Source organism: Prenolepis imparis, unplaced genomic scaffold, assembly GCF_030444845.1.
Source record: "Prenolepis imparis isolate NDT839.2.m4 unplaced genomic scaffold, iyPreImpa1.0 SCAF_9, whole genome shotgun sequence".
NCBI lineage: Eukaryota > Metazoa > Arthropoda > Insecta > Hymenoptera > Formicidae > Prenolepis > Prenolepis imparis.
In genome coordinates, this window is record NW_028141167.1 from 5,403,565 (window position 1) to 5,424,574 (window position 21,010).

Below are 21,010 nucleotides of genomic sequence, written 5' to 3' on the forward strand. Positions count from 1 at the left end.
CATCGTAGATATCGCATAAAACTCTCGTCCACTCGGCCTCCCTTTCAATCGCAGAGCGAGGGGTTCGTTACCATGTGAGGATTTGTTACCGTGCAGTTTCGCGAATTAGATTTCCGTGAATGTCACGTGTTCGCGCGCGCACTCACGGCTCTCACACGATCGCTCTATCTCGTTTCCAGCGAAACTTTTCGAAACACTGCGCCGCGCGCACTATGGACACACACGGCAGTACACGCGCGCGCGACGTGTCACACGCGCGTTTACACGCGCAGGAAGTTGGACAGCTGTACTGGAAATTGTTTCCACGGGGAAAATGGTATAGATGTGCGCCGTAACCGACGTCACGATAGCACGGACGTTTCGCGACGCGACGCGAAACTTTCGCACGAACAAATTTACCCCGCCGCGATACACTTCGATCGCTTCAATTACACGCCGTCGATGTTACAATTCCGATTATTGTATGATAGTTGAGAATAGGAAGTTTCTATGACACAGTTTTTTTTTTACATCTGTGACAGATTTTTTATTAGCAACGACAAAGGACAAAAGATAGAAATTATTGTGACCGTTGCGAGTTGCTTTTCTCTCAAATGTAGAACTTTGTGATATTCAAAGTGCGATATCCCAAGCTTAAATTTGGACGCGATAGATGAAATTTACTATACGCGCTATTTAGGGATTGCGCTTGTAAGAAAATTGTAAATTTTTTATGTAAATTTAAAATGGAAATTTAATTGACATTAAACATGAAACTTTGACATTTTTGTATCAAAGGTACGATATACTCCGGCAAGTTTTTTCCCCTCTTTTTTAATATCATGATGCGACATCTTGTCGCGACGGCAGGAGCATTTCCACTCTTTATAACATTTTCACCATAAAATACATATATAATATTCAGCGATGACTATCCTTCGCTCCTTAAATAAGCATGAGAATTTCCCTGAAAGAAACTCACATCTCTCTCAGCGATTTAACGAAAATTGGCAGAGATATCGTCGAGCAGTATCAAACATTTTTAAATATAACGAAGCAGAAAGTGAAGAAAAAAAATCCTCTTTTTTTTATGAGATAAAATTTCATGAAAAGGTCAATATCCGATATACGCAATCTAGTATATGTATAATAATCCGATATTATATGTACAATTTATATGTATACATATATGAAAATGAGAAAGTACTAAAGTACGGTCATTTAAATTCACTCCCTCCTGTGAGCGTAGGTAACATCAATTTTAACTGACTTCCCTTTCCTGTCTGACTGTGTAAGTAACATTATAATCCAAAAAAAAAAAGTGAGATAGCTTAGACAATCCAAAATTGATATTACATTAATCGCTTAAAAGAGAAAGACCTTTTTTACGACACAATGCGCTTATATGTCTTTTTTCTATCACCGTAAAGAAACGCAATTCGTGAAAAAGAAAGTCGCATTAGAAATGTATTTACCTGCGAAGATTAGGCAGCGGGCCAGCATCCTTCGATCCTGTGGTCGAACACTACGCTCGGCCGAATTCGGCGCCTAGTTCCCCGAAGAGGACGATGATGCACGTCACTCTTGAGCGTCACCCCGATCCTCACGATCTGCCGCGGTGTCGTCGCCGCCGTCGTCGTCGTCGGCGACGTGCACGACGCACGGCGCGGGGACGTGGTGGCGATGGTGGCCGACGACGAGGACGAGCAGCAGCGGCGTGTCGTCGCGGCGATGCTGCTGCGAGTGCACGCGGTGCATACGCGGCACGCGGCCAGTCTAGGAGCCGGCGGTGTTTAGATAACGCGCGGCGAGAAGTATACGCGGGGAGAAGGCGGCGGAACAGATTAGAACGCGGGAGCAGACGGAAAAAAGGGGAAAGGGGGTAAGAAGGATATAGATAAGCAGACCCGAGAGAGCGGAAGAGGTCCGGCGGAAAACGCGACGCGCACGTCTACTACCCTCGCGACGAGAGTCTTTGGCCTCCGGCACCGCCGGCCACGACTGATCGCGCCGGGTAACCCCCCGCGAGTGTCAGGGCGCATGCGTGCCACCCTCTCCAACATCCCTTTCCTCTCCGACGGAGGTGGTTGCGCGGGGTGGTTGCCCCTCTTCATGATGTCCCTCTCGTACGAGCGCTGGCTTCCGCCGAGGGGTTGTTGATGGGTGGTGGGTGGTAGGTGGGTGGGTAGGTAGGTGCAGGTGCTAGAACGGAGAGAAAAGAGAGGACGCACTCTCGCACACGCACAATGAGATAGCATTTTCAAATAGCGGACGTGATTTAGCTATTCACCAGAGGTAGTGCTTGGGGAATATTAGATGATAAGAGGATAATGATTAGTTTTCATTATATTACAGATAGCTTTATCTACGATTACATTAGTATTATAATCATCATTTTTTAATTTGCAATCTCTGAAGAAAATAATGGTAAAGAAAATTTATTTTCTCTAGGTAAGTTAGTAGATTTCCTTTTTCAATATATATTTGATAGATTCTACATTATATAGCCCCTTTACTCTCCCTGGGATTCACTCACTTCTGCGAGTTGATTTCCGCTGAGAGGGTTAGCAGTTAGCAGATAGATAGATAGATTGCCACGAAGAACAGAAGGCAATACGCACTCGTAGACCCAGAACTGATCGCGCGCCGAAACTATAACGTTTCCCAATACAGGATTTAATCATTCACTGAAGTGATACTTCGTGTAGAGAGTTACTTGGTAAGAGAGAGCGGTAATTTTCTTGTTGCAAATAGCCTTAGGATCTATTACACCAAAAGCAATGGCAGGTGCTCGTTATCTCTGATTAGCTATCATTTTCTAGATTCTATATCTCTAACTAATCTCTATTTGCAGTGTACTGCTTTATTATATGTATAGTGTATTTGATTCTACTAGTATCTTGCAAACGTTACACGTCAGAGATGATGGATCGTTTGCAAAATAAAATTTAAAAATTAAAAACTCAATTTAAGCACGTCAGAGATTATATAGATAGTATGCAGAATACAAAATTAATCTGAAAAGTTAAAAGTTGAGTGTTAGAGTCGATATTGAGAATTTTATATCTATATAAAAATAACAATACTCAAAATTAATTAATATAAAAAGCATAGAGATAAATGGGACTAATCGTGCAGCATGAACAACTTTAATAACTAATATTTTAATTCGAGATTTCTAAAATGCTCCGCTATTTATAATTCTATCAAGAGTAATCAATAACATAACAAAATTATTAGATAATATAACAAAAAATTTTTCTCAAGAAGCAATTAAATACTTGCAGCGAAAGAATTTTCGAGTACAAATAGTAACTCTTTTGCCGCATTTGTCGTGATGAATCTATATACGAGAGATGGATAGGCGGAGACGGCAGACGAAAGATGAGACGCAGGTGTCACAAAGGACGAGAGAAGGGTATTCTGCGGCCGCAGCACGCGCAAGGCCTTCATATTACACCCTATGCACAATACTCGCGCGCGTGCATAAATTACCCGCGAAACCACGAAGCCTATGTATTTACGACTGCCGTGCATTATACAATATTTCGTGTCTGGGACAAACGCCGTCTTGCCAGACTCTGCGAATCGCCACTTTAATTAATTAGCTGTCTATCTCTCGCCGTAATTTATTACGAAATTCATTTAATTTCGTTTGTTTGCTTTTTTTATTATTTTTTTTTTGCTGAAGCTTTTTATGCACTCTCCGCGCTACGCGCGCTCGGAAAACGTCAAGAACATTTTTCACGCTCTTTATATTTTTCATATCTTCCCTCTAATATGCAAATGAATTTTTACTACACTTTATTCCCGCTGCTATTAACACCGCTCACTCTCTCTCTCCTCTCGTTATCTTCGTAATTATATTTTTTATCGCACATTGCAGTTTTTTTTGTTCTCGATTTATTCGAAATACGATTTTTGTGACGCATGTTTCGGGTTTCTCTTTACTTTCTAGGGATATTAATAAAAAGGATGTTCTCTTGCCGCGCGTTTCGTCGGCGGAGAAGAGAGGCTCGCGATCGATCACGATGTTTAATTATTATCCGACTATACATATACGTTTTACGGTCCGGAGGACTTTCCGCGACGTGTTTCGCATCGTGTTGATCATCGATTGGCGCGAGCACTTATCTGCTGTCGTGTATGCGGAAACGCAATAGGAGACTGTCATCGTCGATGGTGTAGAGTCGCGTGCAATAAAACTCCGATGGACACGCGGCCGCGACAGGATAGGGGATGGTCGAAAGTTTTTATGTTAAACGGCGAGGCAAAGCATCAGGCTTGGATCATAAAAGGTACAATGTGGAAGTACGAGAAAGAGAGACAAAGAAAGAAAGGAGGGAGCGGATCTAGAGAAAAATTACAACGATATGCAACTGATAATAATTGCATTGAACTATTGAGAATTGATAAATTAATTCGCGAATGATATTACATAGACGCATTTGTTATGAATAATTTTCTCTTCTCAGACATGCTTTATAATGCATGTAATTGTGCGTTATCTCATCATTCATCGTCATTATTTAATCATCAATATCCATCAATCGTTTATTGTTATAGCAACATAATTTAATCTATTACCGATATTACATTACCCATTAGTACTTTTAATGCTATTATTGCAAAATATTTTTAATATACATATATTCAATTTTAGATTTAGCTTGAATCAAGATTGATTGAGTTCGTATCCGCGCGCGCGGTTTTGCCTTTTAATTTAATTATAGGAGAAAAAGAAGAGAGAAATAGAAGAGAAATAGGAGAAAATAATATAATATTTTTATTTAGCAAGAGCATCTTAAATTATTCAGCAATATTTCTTAACGCCTCGTTCACCGGCGCAGCTATTTATTCGAGCTCATTCACCTCGGAGGGATTTGTTTCGCTGCCAGAGCGAACGTTTAGCGCGCGGGGTCGCGGAGTGTACGGAGAATTTAGTATAATAGTATCGGCGAAGCGAAGCGCCGTTCTCTCTCTCTCTCTCTCTCTCTCTCTCTCTCTCTCTCTCTCTCTCTCTCTCTCGTTTACTACACTTCGGACGTGCACGAGAGCGAAACGACCTCAATGGATCAACGAGGACAAGAGGATCGGCGGGGTCGCGACGGGGGTAAGGGGGATGTACGAGGTTTGCATGCGGCAGCGGCAACTCGGTGCAAATCGAGGTAGAGGGATACGACGACTGTGTCCGAGCACGTCGTTAAAACCCGACCCGGGGCTACGGATTGCGCGTTGTCGTCGTTGCCGTCGTCGTCTACCGGGTGTACACCCTCCGTTTTCATCTCTCCCCGGCAAGTCCCCCTCGACTCGCCTTCTTCTCCGTCCGACAACGCGCCGGTCTATCGTTCCATCCGGCTCGCTCGTTCGACTATTGTTTCGTCAAGTGCGGCGTAAAAGACTCGAAGATCACCCCTTTCTCCTTCCCTTCAACCCGCCTGGTCTTTATTGTAGCGGCTATTAGGGCTGCCGTCTTGGCTCTCTCTCTCTCTTTCTCTTCGTCTACTCACCGAATTGCGACCCTAGCTGCTAACCCCGTCTCTCGTCTCTCTTTCTCGAGCCTCTTCGTCGCGAGGGGTAAGTGCAGTTTGCGCAAATTCAAATTTATCCCCGGGTCACGTTCCCTCGAGGAGCGAATTAAGGGCCCGAGCATGGAACCGTCAGGAAGCACGCGTCGCTACTTAATCCTACCTCGAGCCCGCCTGCGAAAACGCGCGGCGGATATGCTGCGGCTTCGCAACCGACGCGAACCTGGTTCCCCTTTGCGAGCGGCGCTTTGCTTTTTCATTTCCGTCGTAGGATTTTGCGGAAACTTACGGTCGCGATCTTAGACGCCAAGTAGAACTTCATATAGCCTTCTTCATTGCTTTCTTACTTATATACACTTTTAAAGTATATTCTGTTTAAACCTGACAGACGCAATGAAGCTCACTCCAACGAGAATTGAAAAACCAATAAAATAAATTTTTGTTTAAGAAATTTTATCATATATTTTCTAAATTCTCTACAATATTTTTTATATCTTTTTAATGTGATAATATAATACAATAAATTATCTCTTTTTATTTCCTTCGTTCTCTCTTGAGTCTAGGAGTTAATAAAGATTACTTGCAAATAAAGTTTTTTTTTCTTGCCACGATTCCTACCAGTTCATCGCTTCTCGACTTAATTCTCATCGCATTCTTCGACTTTAAGCACGAGATATAGCCGCATTCGTAGCATTTCCTGGTAGAGATTCATGGAAACTGACTCGAAGGGGGACAGAGAGGCTGCAAGTCCCATCGCAAATTGGCTGGGTAATCGATGCCGGTCTTGGCATTCCATTCGGAGGTCAGACATGTACCGTTTAATTAGAATACCCCGTTCTACTGCCATGTTAAATACCAAATCGGAGTTAAATTTTTATGCTTTTCATTCGGATTTCTATGTCATCAGAACATGATCTCGACATAAAATTAAATTTGGTACATTTTTGGCATTAAAGATTAAAAGAATATATGTTCATTTTCTAAATATTTTACATATATAAGTTGTGGTAAAATAAATAACGCAAATGTTTTAAAAATTAATCAAATATTTATAACTAATACATTGAAAAATATATATAGAGTATTCAAATTAAAGAAAAGCTATCACACACACACACACACACACACACACACACACACACACACACACACACACACACACACACACACTCACACACATTATATATAATTATAAAATATTGCCTGTGAGTACTAAATAATTATAATATTCAGTATGCATAAGGCATCACATATGTTTACTGATAAGTGTTTTAAGCAGATAACCGTTTTATTTTTTTAATTATTAAATCCAGCTTCGTACGAAATTAATTTGCCTATGGGTTTAATAGGGCATACGATGTACGCGCGCGGAAAATATTAGGCGAACAAAATACGAGAAAGGAAATTATGTAAACATTACGCGAGAGAAAATGTAATCTCCGTCGCTCGAGAGCGGCCGCGTCGCATTAAAATTAGCAACTAGCCAAACTCGCGCTTATACATAACGCAATATCACAAATGTCGGTGCGAGGCGAGCTCGAATGGTACAGAAACCATTAATTAACGGTCGTCGGTACGTTTAATTGGTATTAGTTTAATTATCGTGGAAGCTACGAGGTCTCGAGGGGAATCGGTGCCGAAGCAAGATGGCTGGATGGATAAATAAAAAGAAAAAAGAGAGGCAGAGAGAGAGAGAGAACAGGTTCGCGCGGAGCAAACCGAGAGAAAGAGAATTCTAAATATGTACGCGCGCATTCAGCGAAGAAAAACAAGGGTCGGACAAAGAGATTCGCGATGAATGAATGAAGAACTACGAAATAGGTACAGTTCTTCATTACGAATATTGAATGCGCCATTAGAAGGAGCCCCATACCTTGGCAAGGACGAAGAGAACGAGCGCGCTGCAATTTTCAAAGAAAATGCTAAAAACTCGCAAAAATGTTGAGTGTATATTTTCTCAAAATATAAAACACGCTTTCAAATTTTAACGAGATACATACTTACAATGTGAATATCTTGCAGCAACGATTTCTCGAAATATAGAATAAAATTTTTGCGCTTTAGAGAATAAATTTGATAGTTTATATCTTTTTGCACACACAGAGCATATGAAAATATATATATTAGTCTGACGGAATTAAATTTGTAAAAATACATTTTAACGTGAAAATGTTTTCTTATAACGTGAAAAATATAATTACGATTTGAATTATACTCGTTCGGGACTTATCATTATATGTATAAGTACATATATTTTTTTTTATCTCAAGCTACTTATAAGCTTTAATCAGAGGAGACGCAAAATTAATAAGTCGCCGGTGCGACGATACATTTGATGAGACGCGAATTGAAAGATTGAGAGCTAATGGGGTTTATTAAATGCTCTATAAGATTTAAAATACTTCGCGCGACCCCCTGTTCCGATTGCGAGGGGTAGCAAAATGGAGAGAGCCCGCACGACTTTACGTTCGACGATGCGAGAGATAGATAGGCCACGGACGGTGGTGTGGGTGCTAAAATGGCTACGTGAAGGGTCATAATTAAATTCAGATTTCGCTGCGGGGACTCGGCGAGGAGGGTGGTGGACGAAGAGAGTCCTCGGAGAAAAAGAAATAAACGGACTGAACGGCAAAGACGTAAGAAAAGGTGCAGCCTCGTCGTTCTCGTAATTGAATTAAAATTTGAATCGTCGGGAGAGACGAGTGCCTTAAGTGCGCGAAACTATGAGCGACAAGGAGGACGAAACGGCGGAGGTCCTTCCTCCTTGACTGTGTCGAAAGCGACACTATATCTCGCCGCTGGCAATCCCCGCGTCGCCTCGTTTCCTTTTTCCGGTGAATTGTAAAAATGCAAAGTGAATTTTTTACGCGCGAACGTGAAGGGTCTTCTTTCTAGATATCGAAGAATTTTTCGCGCTGTATACATTTGTTACTAAGAAGAGAAGCTACGTTTCCGAAGGAAACAAAATTTATTTTAACTTTGTTCTTTCTAGTCGTCCTTTTTCTTTTTTTTTTTTCACACGATCTGTATATATCAAATCTGAATAAATTTATTTATTTATTTTAACTTTGTTCCCTCATCCTTTTTTCGATCTGTATTAAATCTAAATAAATCCATACCAAAATAGCGCGTTGTATTATTTACGTCTGACTGTGCGGGAATGTTTTATTATAGTCTGAAATTTACATATGTCCATGATTGTACAATTATATTATCAATTCAACAAAAAAAAGTATCGCAATATAGTTATATTTCCTTTCATAATATTTACCATAGAATTTAATAGAAAATTTTTTTCTATCTTTATTTTTGTCCCGTGAAAATCAAACTTTTCATGCGCAACGCAACACAAAATATTTTTGGTAAAGATATATATACATTCACCAAAAGTTTCTATACGACATATTTTTTTCCGTGTGATTTTGTAAACCGCCGGCGATGATATCGCTCGAAATAAATATCGCGAGGAAACTACACACGTTACATTACAAATGTTACACGCGTCATCGTATCGGGAGTTTATTATGTTAGATCCGCCTCCGTGATTCTTGACACACTTAAGTTAAAGCGCCCATTACGATCTGCACGTTAGAGAGTATCACGTAACTAAGAAGAGCGCGGACCGAGAGTACTATCGATGCGAGATGTACGTTCTTCCGTCATTTCGAAAGTGCGCCGACCTCGACGAATGCCTCTGCCATAACACGCGAATGGAAGCCAAGAGTCGCTGGTTCTCGGCAGGATTTAAAGTGCCGGTGCCCGTTGAAGGACGGAAACGTCAGCCTTTCAAGTCGAACTTGGGATCGTGTTAAGGGTTCTCTCTCTTCCCTCCCCGCTCGTGTTCCGCTAACTTTGTTTTCCCTTCCTTTCTCTCGTCACCCTCTGATCGTTCTCCAATCGATAGTGAACGATCAAAATTCTATCTACTTTAACAAGTTTTGATTGCCTGTCGAAGGAGTTTTGTTTTTATTTTTGTATTTTTGATTATACGTACGCCAATGATACAAAAAGGAAAGAGATTTTATTTTATTGTTTTTCTTCTAAATTATTAGATTTGATTTTTTGAGAGAGATTAAAATCTGATATTATTCTAATAATATTATTTAAAGAAATTACATACACAATATATTTATAATTACGCTGTAACCAATTTTGATTACCGTAAACTCCATATATTTGAGAAATTCAATTTAATAATGTGTATTTTCTATAATGAAATTGTTTGCTTTCCATGCAAATGTGTACGATTCTCGCGAATGTATTATAGCTAATATTGCGGAGATCGTGAATCTTACCTTCATAAATTAGATCGGTGTATGTGGGAATATTAACCATTAACTATTTCGCACTGTTAATTGTTAACTATTTCGTATTATGGTAAAATAAATTGTGTGTGCCACTATTATCACATTTATTAAAATTTAATTATAAGATACTTTATCTACACATCGCAACTTGATATATCATCATTTGTCAGTTCCAAGGTATCATTGATTCCTAAATAGGGAACTTTCGCGTTTTATTTAAGTAGCAATCCCGATGTAAATATTTTATATGGCGTTTTGTTTAATGGCGTTGAAATCCATACGTACTTTCAAGCAAAGAGCCTTCAAATGTCTCGAATTCCACCCTGCGTGCGTGATTTTCGCGAGATTCAACGGGACTCTATCTACAATTTCAATCTCCCTCGCGCCGAAAGAAAAAAAGCGGTACTCGAGGTTTAGGCGAACGAAAGGCAGGAATAAAGGACAAGACGAGGGCGACGCGACGTTCGGAAGAAAGGAGGGACCACTGGGAGATGTTGAGCCGTGAATAAACGTACGTATTCACAGCGAGACTCATTTCGCCTTTTATTCCTGAGATTTGTGGATTGATGATATCGTTCGTAGATGGAAATGCTTGTAATTTTTACAACGCGTCTGAGGTTTCTATGCCTCCGGTTTGTGCCTCCGGTTCGTCGTTCACCGACAACTACCCCAATCTCGCCGAGGTCTGCTTACAACGCATTTCTGTAACTTCGGAATACTCGTCGAAATCCTTAAGGCGATTTCGCGCGAAATAACCCGCGTCGAAACTTTCCCGGAACATTACCCTGCCGGGAGAAATTACGTCATTTTACTTGGCGATTATAAATTTCTGGCTTAAGTGCGGCAACTTGGAACACAACTCTGATAAATTGAGAAGACGGTTTGTCGGTGCTGCAGATACACAATATATATTATATATTGAAATGTACGAAATATCACTCGAGAGTAATCTATATAAAATTGCAAAATATTTTCGAGATTATTTTGGAATTTTTTTATTACGACACTGATCGCAATGTTCGCAAAGTTTACTGCAAATTCTGTCCGCTTGAAAATTTATACTCGGAGCATCCTATTCAACAATTTTATCGATCGGCGGTAGACGAGTGTCACTCTTGCCCCTCCCGTTTTCGATTTTCCTTCTCACCCTCTCGCGAGTGTCGGTCAATACGACAAATCCGCCGGCAATAAAACACCGACACCGCCGCGTTGTCGTTCCTCTTTTTTGGCATTTTCCCCCGTCCTTTGTCCCTGTCTCTCTTTTTCATCTCGCGTTCCGTTCGTCTCGCTCGGTCTCGCCTTTTCACTCCCCGTTTCTCTTTCTCACCCTCTCTATCTTTTTTCTTTCTTTTTTTTTTTGCGAAACTATCGCTAGTATGCACGTACGCGAGCAGCCTGTATGGATCGCGACTGCGTCGGTCCAACACCGAATAATAAATTATAGCCGGACTGTGGTGCGCGTGCACTCGAATTTTCGGGTATGGGAAAACAGCGCGGGCAACGATTCGCTTATCTCCGACAAAATATTGAAAAGCGGTTCAAGATATCGATATAGCGTGAAAATATTCATACTATTCCTGCGATTTGAAAATAAAAACATAAAGAGAAAGACAAATCAATCTTTTATTGGTAGAGGAACATATAATTTTGATTAATAGTATAAAATAGTTTTTAATAAATTATATTAACTAGTGAATTTTGTGTATATGACACAAGATTTCTATATTAAATTACAATTAAAAAATATATAATTATTATTTTTTACAAGATTATTACTTAAATACTGCTTCTCAGTTCAAAACCGATTAGTTTGATTTAATTTTGCGTTTTATTACAAACGAAAAAGAAAAGAGTACTCTTGTAAAAGAAATGTAATTGAAAATTGCTTGAAAGACAAGGGTGTGACCTAACGAATCCGAAAATTGCGGGGGTGTAAAAGGATACTGAGTGAACGTTAATTAGCCGCGTTTCCCAATCAAAGTCTCGGGGTCTCACAGACGCCGCATTTAATATTAATTCCCGGACGGCGAGAGGGAGTGGCGAACACGACGCGGTGGTGCACGGATGGAGGTCGTTGGGATAGGACGTAGCGATCTTCGAAGAGAGAAAGGGAGAGAGAGAACGCGTACAGCGCTTAGGCGCCAATGTTGGCGCCCGCGGAACGGTTCCCCAATTCTGATCCGGCAAGCGCAGCGTGCGCCTAATTGGTCAGATTTGTAATCGGCTACAGAGAGCGTCAGGTCGATTCGGGTTTGGCACGGTTAGTGTTCACCAGTTGGGAGTTAAACGTGTGTGCGAAAGGGGTAAAACGGAGATAGACTGAGCGGGAGGTACAGAGGGAGAAATTGCGTGGGACAGAGACGACAAGAAAGGACGAGAGATGATCGCACACGCGACACAGATGTGTTTGAAACATCGTGCCGTTATAGCCATGCCTACCCTAAATTTATATCCACATCCTCCCTACCCTCCCTCTCTTCCGTTTCTCTCACCCTCTCTCTCTCTCTCTATCGCGTATATTTCGCCCACTACCGAGCATTTCGTAATCCGTGCTAATTTAATTGCTCGTCGTCATCGATGGCCATTAACCAGAATAGAATTGTCGGCAGTATCACTACCCGGTACAAGGACCCGCCGACTGCTGTTCGCACAATGTATGGAGGAGGTAACGGTGACATTACAGAGTTCTAAACTGTTGTCAAAGTATCGTGCGAGAAGAGTTTCCCGTTCCTTTTCGATGCTCTCTACGGTTTTCTTCTGTTTTCTTGCTTCACAATATATGAACGTGTACTTCTTTCATTTTAAGTGCAGAGGACGTTACGAAAGTGTATGTTTGAAAAGAACAGTTCTAAAGATTCTAGATAAGATATATATTTATGGAAATTTTTGTCTCTTTGATATTGGCATTATCTATTATTTACATCTTTCTTTTATAAAGCTAAGAGTTGGATTCTCTACTAAGGATTCAATTTAGAAAAATTGTTTCAAAAAATATATCTCTCCTTCTAGCAACTTTCAAAATATTTTAGATAGGATAGGTCAGTATCGAAATATTGTTGAAAAGCGCGTTATGCGATGCACATTGTTTCCGGCGTCATTGACGCCTGATTATTATCTGCCGTGTAATTTGACATCAGCCGATTGTTACGCGCACAGCCATCAGCATCCAATAAATTTATGGGCCCATGTGTAGTCCGGTCGGCCGTCTACGTTGAAGACCCTTCACACGAAATGTAATTGGCCAACTGGCCGAATGAGCGAACATTCGAACATCTCGTTAATGTAACGACTGCTAAGCGTCGTCATGATCGACCGAATCGCGGAGGTCATTGGAAACATCATCATTACGAGCATTTTTCCACTTTCACGTTTAACGCCGATCTCACAGACGTGTCTATTCTTTCTTAATACTGCACATACCGTAAAGATTGCAAATTAAACGCGCATATTACGCGATTACTCATACATAAGACGCTTATTAAAACTTTGAATCGATGAAAACACTATTGCTAAGCTGTACTTTTTTAAATATAAACTTTATACTTATTAAAATGGTAAAATTTTATTTTTGAAATAATATTAAATGTTTTTACAGAAGTATATATTTTATATAAAATAATTTTTTATGCAAACATGGAATAGCAAAGATTCTTCGAGAACGAATCCGGCTTTTAAGTTTCTAGATAAAATCCCGACGCTCGTAAAAAAACATGAAAAGTAGAGCACTGTGCGTAAAGCGAGATGATTATGAAATATTTAAACGAAGGTAGTGAATATAGAAGAAGGATTCCGCGAATGGGCGAACAGAGAGAGAGAAAGGGAGAGATCGTTTCTTTGTTCCACGGTGAGCAGACGTGCAAGAAATCGAGGGAAAACGCGCATTGAGGGTGAATCGCGAAAGAACGGAATATCGCATCACGGACCGCGAATAAAAAGTAATATCGGCAAGTGCTGTTCGCGTCAGGGCAAAACTCTATCGCGATCCTATCGAGAGACGAGCGCTCGCACGCTTCACCATAATTAATCAAAGCGCGGATCCTGAAGGATCCAATTAGCGGCAAGCGCGCTCTATTCGGAGGCTGCCTAGAGAGGAGAGATCTGCCACGGCTATATAACGGAAATAATAGAGGATAGGACACATATTAATGTTTCGCCCGAAAGGCACCGAATACAGGCGCGAATACAAACTTATGGTCATAAGCGGGATTTGAGTCGTCGATTTGCGCGTCCCTCTCTCTCTCGTTATTACTTCGAGCGCGTTCATTCAATAATGACGAACGCCTTTTTTTCACATATGTCACTCGAACTGCTGTAGTAATGACCGCTGAAAGGGGTGCGCAATTTTTTCGAGTCTCTTAGTAAAAAAATTGAAAGATATTAAAATTAAATTTATCCCGTTGAGACAAATATTCTCATTGTTCAATCAAACATGATAATATCGGAAAAATATATCTCTTCTCCCATTTATTCTATATAATTAAACTATATATAATTAATCCTACACACTTAAACTAACTTTATATGGATATATATATATAACATAGCATATTGTCTTAAAATAACGACGATGTCTTCTCGTAATACGGATGAAACGGATAATAGTAATAACATAGAAAGATATTGTACACTGCTCCTTTCTTCTCCCATTAAAAAGAATGTAATAATATTGTGTAAGAAATCCATTATATATGTCCTTAGTAACCAGTATCGATGTTGATGCTGCTTCTCGACTCGAATTATTTTCGCAACGGGGATTTGAAAAAGCTATTATATGCACGCAATAAATCTTTTCATTGAAAGGCCAACACATAGTTTAATCTCAGTAGTAAGAATATTCAAGTCATTAATATATAAAACGTAGTCATTAAGAGAAGCAACGAGGTGCAATTTCACCAGCAAACACGAATAACAATCTCGTGATTCAAAATTACTAGAAAATTAAAAGTAGATTTGATATTATGTGTAATATATTACGAGGATAATCATCTTCTGTCGAGGGTAATCAGCAAAAGGATGATGAAACTTGGTATCAGCGTTAAGCGACAAATCGAGTCGCGCCTTGCTTTTATGACACGCTAGTAGAATGTAATTACCATGATATTGCTTGCACGGCTATTACGTTGAAGTCACGCAACTGTTACATAGAAAACTTATTGTGTGTATACGTGTCTCTTAACGCTTATCCTGGCAAAAGCACATTGCGCCACATGTTAAACTTGGCGCTCATTACGTAGCTTCATAATTAGGCCAGTCCCATTTATTACACCCGCGTTTGAGGTAAAAAGCAGATTCTTTTTATATCTGATATTAACGTAATAATATAAAATTAAATGCACGTACAAGAGAGAAAATCATAAACTTATTGTACGAAAATAACAAGATTAAATCAAATATGTGAAAAAAAAGATTTAAAAAACTTTGGAGGTCAGTAAAATTTTACGCAGTGCTATTTGTCATTATGCGAAGAATAGAAATGTCACGCAGCGTCCACATCTGTTACCATTCATAATATTTTGATATTAAACGGGACAAATGTGACAGATGTGACAGAGAATTTATATATAGCGAAAGCATTAAAGAAAATATATTTGGAAAGATATACTGCTCGGCCAATAAACCACGGTCGTCGTGAAGATTAATCAAAATTTTATGCGTCGTCCTTTGCGATCGCGAACATTACGGGCAAGTCATCTAGCGTAGAAAAAGCGCATCTAAAACGTACGCGATATTTATGCGATCGTGCAATATCGTAAGAGCGCGAGTATCGATAGTAAATCCATACGTTCGGGATATTATATTTCCCTGCTCTCGTTGGATCCGCCCGGGCGCTTATGGTTTTAATTTCGTCCCGGGTTACGCAGGATCATCGCGAATACATAAATCGGCAGAAAATCGCTAAATCGGTAGCGCGTTTTTTAATTTTTCCTATCTGCGTTACAGAGATATATATTTCCATCTCTCGTCGAGAGAAAAACGGGGAGGAGACTCAATCAGGGAATATAATAATGAAATAAAAAAACCAATACACACCATTATTTTCTATCAGGGTGATTTTCATTTATTGTGAATTTATCGTTGAATCGAACGGGGTGTCGATTTTCAGACAATTGAAAGAAAAGTGCATGAGTGATCACTGCGGTCTTTTTTTTTTTTTTTTTTTTATCGAGTGTAATTTCGCAGTGTGTTTCGTCACTTTTGTTCGCTCGTGCTCGAGATACCCGGGGTAATTGTCGGGATTCCACGGGATTGTTCTATGCATTTATAATCAGCTAAATGTCGGAGGGACGCCTCGCCCTAACGCTCTCGATCCTCGGAAGAGAGCGCGGTGGGAAGTAAATTGGAGATAGGGGGAGGGTGGAAGATCATGCGAGGAAGCGGAATTGAAATATCAGGGCGCACGATTCACTCGTAAATGTAACGTCCGCCGATTTTCCGGATTGCGAAAGAAGGACGGCAGGGAAGGAGGAAAATGCGCCGTCTCGAAGGAAGTCGTTTCGCCTAGACGACACGGCGACAAGTTCGAATGGCCGGAAGCGGAGTGACGATATCGTTCACTGTTTCCAACAGATATCCCTGTATTGGAGATGGTGAAGGATAGCAGTATTTCATACGTGTGTGTGTGTTGTGACGCTTCCTCTTGCGAATTTATTCAGCGAAATACGGAACTTTTCGGTGATGTCCCGGTTTTGCCTTTTTTTTTCGTCTTCCGATGGCGATCTGACGAAGATCGAAGAGCGGATAGGGTCGGCGCGAATTGATTTGACGACGATCGATGCTTACAGCCGAGATACGCGCGGATGATCGGCAAACGAATTTCGCTCCAATTGCTCGTAGACGCCGTGAGCATTACCACCAGCCTGAAAGAGTTAATTTATACGATAAATAAACTTGCAAAGTGTACGTCGTTGCTTGCCGGACTGTGCATAGCGGCGCAATAATAATAAAAAAAATTAACAGTTGCATGTGGATAGAAGTTGCAATAAATTCTTGAAAAAAAGAAAGTTAAAATCGCGGCTTATCCTCTCTTGATAGTTCTTTTCTCTGTGAGGAGCGTGATTTATTTAAACTATACGAAGCAAATTGCGAAGATTATCGATATCAATGGACTTTAAATAATTCAAATTCGACATAAACATAGCCACATACATATGGAGAATATGTGTGTAAGACATACACACATACAATTATATTTCTATAATTTAAAAAACTCAGACATTTCTTTAAGAATTGATAATATTCGTTCACTAGTTATATTTTATTTTTATTCTCTTTTTAACGCCATTAAATTGATCGACGAGCGAATTTCTCTTCGATTATATTCGCGAATATTACCCGTAGCTTGAAAGTTAATTTATATGATAAATAAGCTTGAGCTATGTATGTTAATGCATGCCGAATCATGCATAGCAGCGCGGTAATAAATTTTCAAAAAAAAAAGTCAATTTACGCGGCTAATCCCTTTGATTTTGGTTCTGCTTTACAAGATAAAAATATTTTATCTAAATTGATTCGCTCTTCAAACGCAATCTCATCTAACTCTATTATTATATAATAAAAGTTGGCGATAAGGAAATACACGAGAAAAATGTCTCACCTCCGCCGCCACCACCGTATCCGCCACCTCCGCCCGATTTCCATCCACTGCCTCCTAATCCGCCGCTTCCGCCGCCAAACTTCCATCCGCTGCTACCGCCGCCGTATCCACCGCCTCCGCCCAGTTTCCATCCACCGCTACCACCGCCGAGGTCCCATCCACCGCCACCCCCGCCTAGGTTCCATCCACCGCCACCCCCGCCGAGGTTCCATCCACCGCCACCCCCGCCGAGTTTCCATCCGCCGCCGCCTCCGTATCCACCGCCGCCGCCGCCGCTGCTGACGGTGATCACCTTGATGATTTTTCCGCCACCGCCACCGCCACCGCCGTAACCGCCGCCACCGCCGCCACCGCCCAACTTCCATCCGCTGCTTCCGCCCCCATAACCACCGCCGCCGCCGAATCCGCCGCCGCTGCTTATGTAACCACCTGTAATTTTCAGATTGTGATATCGATTTTTAACCGCGTTCGAAAATCCCGGTCTCCCGGCGTGATTACGTAACCCATACGTAATTTATAGATCGGTGAGAACGTGTATGTTCGCGGGATTTATCGACTTTCTTTGTACGATTGCGAGGACGGGACCAGGTGGTCGCGCGCGCGCTCATGTCGGGCCGCAAATTGCCACGAGGTATTTTGCGATTGCTACAAGAAGGAGAACTGGTTGCGCTCTGCCGATTGTGCAAGTTATCTCAAAGGGCAGGGGGGCAAGTACAAATAGCACCCGGATTAAATCTTATGAGCTCGTTTAATATCGCTGATTCAACTGGTTAATAATCGTGTAAAAAGAATCGAACAAGGAGTATAATTTATGATATTTATGTGCGTTCGCGAATATTTATATCTCGCTTGTTGGTTAAATAATAGTACTCGCGTCGCGACTCGACGATAATTAATTTGCTTGGAAATCTGTGACCAACTTTCCAAAGAATAATATAATTAACAACTATCGTCTTGCTAAAAATACGATATTATATTCTAGATAAAAAGTCTTTATATATTTTAGGTATGAACGGCGTTTGTAGACACCGTTCCACAATTTTTAATGGGACATTTAACTTGCCACTTTTACAAAATATTTTTAATTTCTCATCACTTTTATAAAATTTTCAGTTAGAATAAAATCGTTATAAGGTAGCTATAGAATTAGACATGTTTATACGACGTTGGCGATTGTTTTTAGAATCAATCACTGCGAACTCGTCATTTCGCTTCGCGATTCTGGAGTACCAGAAGAGGGTTCAAAACATCGCGGACACTTCACACGCGGTCGACATTCTCGTCATAATCCGCGATCACTACATTCCCATAAGCCTTCATCGTACTCACCGTATGCGGTGGCGGCGAGTGCCAGCACGAGCGTGACTACGAACACCTGTAACGAGAGAGAGGACAACCAAGTTTTAATAATCGCGACACATACATATATCGCTCTGTGCGCGCGAAAGAGAGAGATTATATTCGATATAATATAACGCGTCGTGCGATCGATCAATCTCGCTTCTACGTACCTTCATATCGGAGATGTTTGATGCCCGCGGTCGGGCCTGCCGGCTCTTTTATAGGTCCTGCCTTTCTTCAGCCAGGGGCCCCCGCCCTTCCGCCTCTCCTTCCTCTTCTGCGTGTTCTTCTTCTCGTTCACGAAACCCAACTTTCGTACCCACCACCATTTGCCATCACCGTCAAGTACGAAAATCCCCATCGTTTCCAGACGATTGCCCCTCCACCCTCTCTTGTTGTCGCGCGCCGCAACGAGACAATCTTGACACTCGATCGACCATTCCGCTCGTATCTCGAGATAGAGACCTCTCCATTCGCGAAATCTTCCCGCGGAGTGGCGGATGACTTCTCTCTCGCGACATTCGCGACACTCGCTCGGACGATGAGGGATGATGTGTGGAAACGCGGCGACCTCGTTAGCGGGAAAACGCGGTGATGATTCACCAGCCGAGATAATCGCGCGGCATATTCTCTCGATTTATTTGAACGAGAGGGCTTAGCCCGGGGCGCGCGACGACATGCCGCCGATTGCGGAATCTTCTCCGCTCGTTTGCGCGGATAGTAATTATCGCGCGGCGAATCGTGCTAGCTGGACCGGAAAAGCCAGGCAGACGCTCCTCCAGCCGCTTCGTCAGTCCGGACACGCGCGCGCGCCGGTGACTCTTTCTGGATACCTAACCCATTTGGCTCCTCGCGGTTCTTTGCTCTCACCAGGTGAGCAAATCATGATTATACGAGATGTTGAAAATAGAACTGTCGAGTCGAATTGTCGTAATCTGCAGTTTACTTTCCTCTTGTGTGAGCTGAATTTTTAACGCTATATTTAACCGCGCGAGATTTTCCGTTTTACGTTTTTAATTGCTGTCCCGTCTCGAACATTTAATTCCACTGGCATTTTTAGAGAGTGAGAAATCATAATCAAAAAATTTACTCCGAAAAGAAATAGAAACTACTCTTAAAAAGATGCGAATAAACTTGTTCTACTGCCTCTAGAAGGGGATTGAACAAATCATTTTCAGATACTATTTCAGATACCATTCAGAGAATCCATTTTCAGATACTGATCTTTGCAAGAAAAGCGAAGATTATTTTTATAGAAAAGGAAAGCCTTGTTCGAAGGAGTTGGCCAATAGTCGCGGTTGCTACGGCGCGTTGCACGAAATTGTGCAAGTTCCATGCGAGGAGATAAACATCTCCGAGCCATTTTTATCTCCGAATGATCTCTTGGCAGTGTTACACTCGTCGGAACACCACCGCTATTATTATTAGAGATCGCGTAAATGAATCGTTATTCTGGATAATTCTTCTTGACGTAACAATCGATCGCCCGCTGATATCCCATCAGGATTTCGTCAACGTTCTCGATGACGTCGTGTGTCAAATCGTTGAACAATAGCGAGTTCGATAAAAAAGAATAGACAATAACGTAATAGGGAATTATTTACATCCTTCATTAAGCTGCAATTAAACTAATGATGAAAATAATATTGCATATATACTTTTAGATAAAGCGATAATATTTATTAGTCTAAGAGTAGGTATATAAAATGATAATGATATTTATAGCTGCAGCTATATTTAAGACAGTAATTGCTAATTAGACTGTACATCAGATTAAAATAGCGAGAGGTTTATATTAATAACTCTGAAATATTCTGAGGCGGGATGTTAATATATAATTCAAAAGAAAAATTGCAGTTATAAAAAGGAAAAATACTTTGCGCCTCTATTTTTTTTCATTTTATTTCGTCTATGAAAAATCACCGGGCTTAATCGTGTTTTGGAAAACAAAACATGAATGATAATGGATCGTCGTTCTATGACGGTCTTCTTCTTCGCGTGCCGACGAGGTAACGTCTCGCATGCAAAACTATCGCTCGCGCTTTACTCTCGATCGTCGTACAAAAAATAGCCGGGATACTTTGTAGAAGGCGAAGGCCTTTCTGGCCTTTCACCGATGCCGATGTCCGCACGGACGAGCCTGACCTCTTCGCGCTCGATTAGCTCATCGAACCGCACGATGATCGATATGAAGTAATTTGGGGAGACAATGCTTGTGTCATTGATGATATCGTACATCAAGGTCGAGCGTAATAAGTCTC

At 41.1% G+C, this 21,010-nt stretch overlaps 3 protein-coding genes across 13 annotated transcripts in view; 1 reads left to right on the forward strand and 2 right to left on the reverse strand.

Moving 5' to 3' along the window:
- Dscam2 (Down syndrome cell adhesion molecule 2) overlaps positions 1–1,992 on the reverse strand; it is a 90,656-nt gene extending 88,664 nt beyond the window's left edge. For 10 of the 11 annotated variants that reach the window (XM_083046353.1, XM_083046349.1, XM_083046352.1 and 7 more), the window contains exon 1: positions 1,455–1,990. In XM_083046353.1, the coding sequence (XP_082902479.1) occupies positions 1,455–1,482 (28 nt within the window). In that variant the 5' untranslated portion in view covers positions 1,483–1,990. Of the gene's footprint in view, positions 1–1,454 lie in introns of all 11 variants that reach the window. The other variant, XM_083046357.1, reaches the window with a different exon arrangement.
- Positions 1–21,010, forward strand: part of LOC145940867 (uncharacterized) — a 118,556-nt gene that overhangs the window by 60,514 nt on the left and 37,032 nt on the right. The gene's annotated exons all lie outside the window — the stretch shown is intronic.
- On the reverse strand, positions 15,839–18,974 carry LOC145940752 (uncharacterized). Its single transcript, XM_083046244.1, has 4 exons — positions 18,920–18,974; positions 18,738–18,783; positions 17,409–17,837; positions 15,839–16,671 (listed from the first exon to the last, which is right to left on the reverse strand). The coding sequence occupies exons 1-4, from the start codon at positions 18,923–18,925 to the stop codon at positions 16,661–16,663; spliced, it is 492 nt and encodes a 163-aa protein (XP_082902370.1). The 5' UTR covers positions 18,926–18,974; the 3' UTR covers positions 15,839–16,660.

What these genes read in the sequence shown, in the direction of transcription:
- LOC145940752 (XM_083046244.1), bottom strand. An exon ending in ACTCGCCGCCACCGCATACG is followed by an intron (nt 17,838 to 18,737) that starts GTGAGTACGATG and finishes TGAAAATTACAG; the next exon opens with GTGGTTACATAAGCAGCGGC.